Source organism: Mesitornis unicolor, unplaced genomic scaffold (genome assembly GCF_000695765.1).
Source record: "Mesitornis unicolor isolate BGI_N332 unplaced genomic scaffold, ASM69576v1 scaffold43148, whole genome shotgun sequence".
In the NCBI taxonomy this organism is placed as follows: Eukaryota; Metazoa; Chordata; class Aves; order Mesitornithiformes; family Mesitornithidae; genus Mesitornis; species Mesitornis unicolor.
Window position 1 is genome coordinate 1877 of NW_010203290.1, and position 1760 is coordinate 3636.

Consider the following 1760-nt stretch of genomic DNA (forward strand, 5'->3'; position numbering starts at 1 on the left):
CACCATGACCTCACCAGTTCATGTCACCCTGCCTCTCCTCACCTGCCCCATGGTCTGTTCACCCAGACTGCACTCCTGTAACCTCAGTGCGGGCCCGTGGCGCTTGAGATCTCTGCAGCCTTTGCACCTCCCTGTGTCCTTTTGCTGGGTGCGGCTCCAACCTTTGCAGCCAGTTTGGATGACGGGGGGCTGATCGCTGCAGTGTCACTCGGCTGTGTCACCTGTGGGCCTTGGCCTGGCCTGAACTCCAGAGTCAAAGTCAGGGCCTGGGCAGTCTGTGTGATGGGGCGGCCCATGGAAATATGAACCCCACTGTGGGTAGGAGCAAGCCAGGGAAAGTTGCCTTGATGGTCAAGAGTTGATGGCAGGGATGGGGAGAATTTTGGGGAATGGATATTGGGAGCTGCTGCCAAGCCAGGGTACATCCTCTGTCTGCCAGGGGGATGGTGGGCACTGAGTCAGGGCATTCAGGTGTTTGTTGGAGAGGAGGTCAGCTCCCAGATCCGCTCCTGGGAGAGCGGAGCAGAGCTGATGGCTGCTCCTGGGGGCTTTGTTCATGTGGAAGCTCCTCTGCCCTCCTGTCCTGTCGAACGGCTGCTCCCTGCCCAAAATAGCTCCTGTGTCCTGCCAGCTTCTGGCCGCGTCCTTTGTCCTACTTGGAGGGTCCCCAGCTCCCACCTGTCTGGGGGTGGTGTAGATGGGCCCTGCTCCCATGGGCTGGTGGGGTCTCAGCAGCCTGTTCCATGCGTGGGCAGGGCTGAGGGAGATGCTGGTGTCTCCAGCAGGGGAAGGAAGCTGGGAGCTCTGTGGACAGACCTGTAGCTCCACTGAGGAAGCAAACCGACAGGCAAGAGCTATTTGCTTGAAGATGGGTTTGCTGGAGGCACCCAGCCCTGCTAAGCTGCATGGGGAGCATACCCTTTGCTGCCTGTGTCCTTGCATTGTACAGGGAAGTGTTTCTCATCTACATTCTCCTCCTTTTTTGGACTTACCTACGGTAATGACTCCCCTGGGGCATCTCCCACCCCTGCAAAGAGCAGAATGGGCTGAACCTTCCTTGAGTGGTGGGTATGCAGGCTAACACCCATTGCTGAGGAGTGGCAGCTCCTAGGGGAACTGTTTGAACAACTACGAGGAAAACATTGCTAGCATTGTAGCTCACAGCAGGAGGAGTGGTCCTTGATCCAGCGTTGAACCAGCATCTCTGCTTCCTGGACTTTGAAGGCTTCCAGTTTGTCCTCTGTTTGCAAGGCTCTTGCAGCCACATTAGGCTGGACTCGCCTCTTCCACAGAGCTTGTAGTGAGCGGATGCTGTCAGCTTGAAGGAAGCATGGACCATTGAGTCTAGCTGTACCAGCCTCGAAATTACAATCAGTTTCTCCCAGGCTCCCAGTAAAATTCCCACCCTGGGGCTGTACAGGGCTTAGCATGCACTAAAGCACTTTGAGCACATGGGACCATGCGGGACAGACACCTGGGTGGACCACAGGGCAAGTGAGACTGGAGGCTCTGTCACAGAGCTCTTGTGTCTCCTTCCACCCACCCTGGCTATAGCAGACCCTGTCACCTCCCTGCCCTACTGCTGACTGCTCTTCTCTTTTGCAGAATCATCAAAACTGTGGTCAAGTCCTTCAAGTATTTCTTCGGCCTGAGGTTTGAGGTGAAGGGACTGAAGAACTTCGAGGTGGAGGGCCCTGCTATCATTGTGTCCAACCACCAGAGCATCCTTGACATGATGGGTGAGGAGCTGGTGGGAGGGA

At 56.3% G+C, this 1760-nt stretch overlaps 1 protein-coding gene across 1 annotated transcript in view; it reads left to right on the plus strand.

The window, feature by feature from the left end:
• The first annotated feature begins 1459 nt into the window (after window positions 1–1459).
• Window positions 1460–1760, plus strand: part of AGPAT2 (1-acylglycerol-3-phosphate O-acyltransferase 2) — a 3829-nt gene continuing 3528 nt past the window's right edge. Inside the window, exons 1-2 of the mRNA XM_010190656.1 lie at window positions 1460–1494; window positions 1606–1739. Coding sequence (XP_010188958.1) covers window positions 1460–1494; window positions 1606–1739 — 169 coding nt within the window. The remainder of the gene's footprint in view (window positions 1495–1605; window positions 1740–1760) is intronic.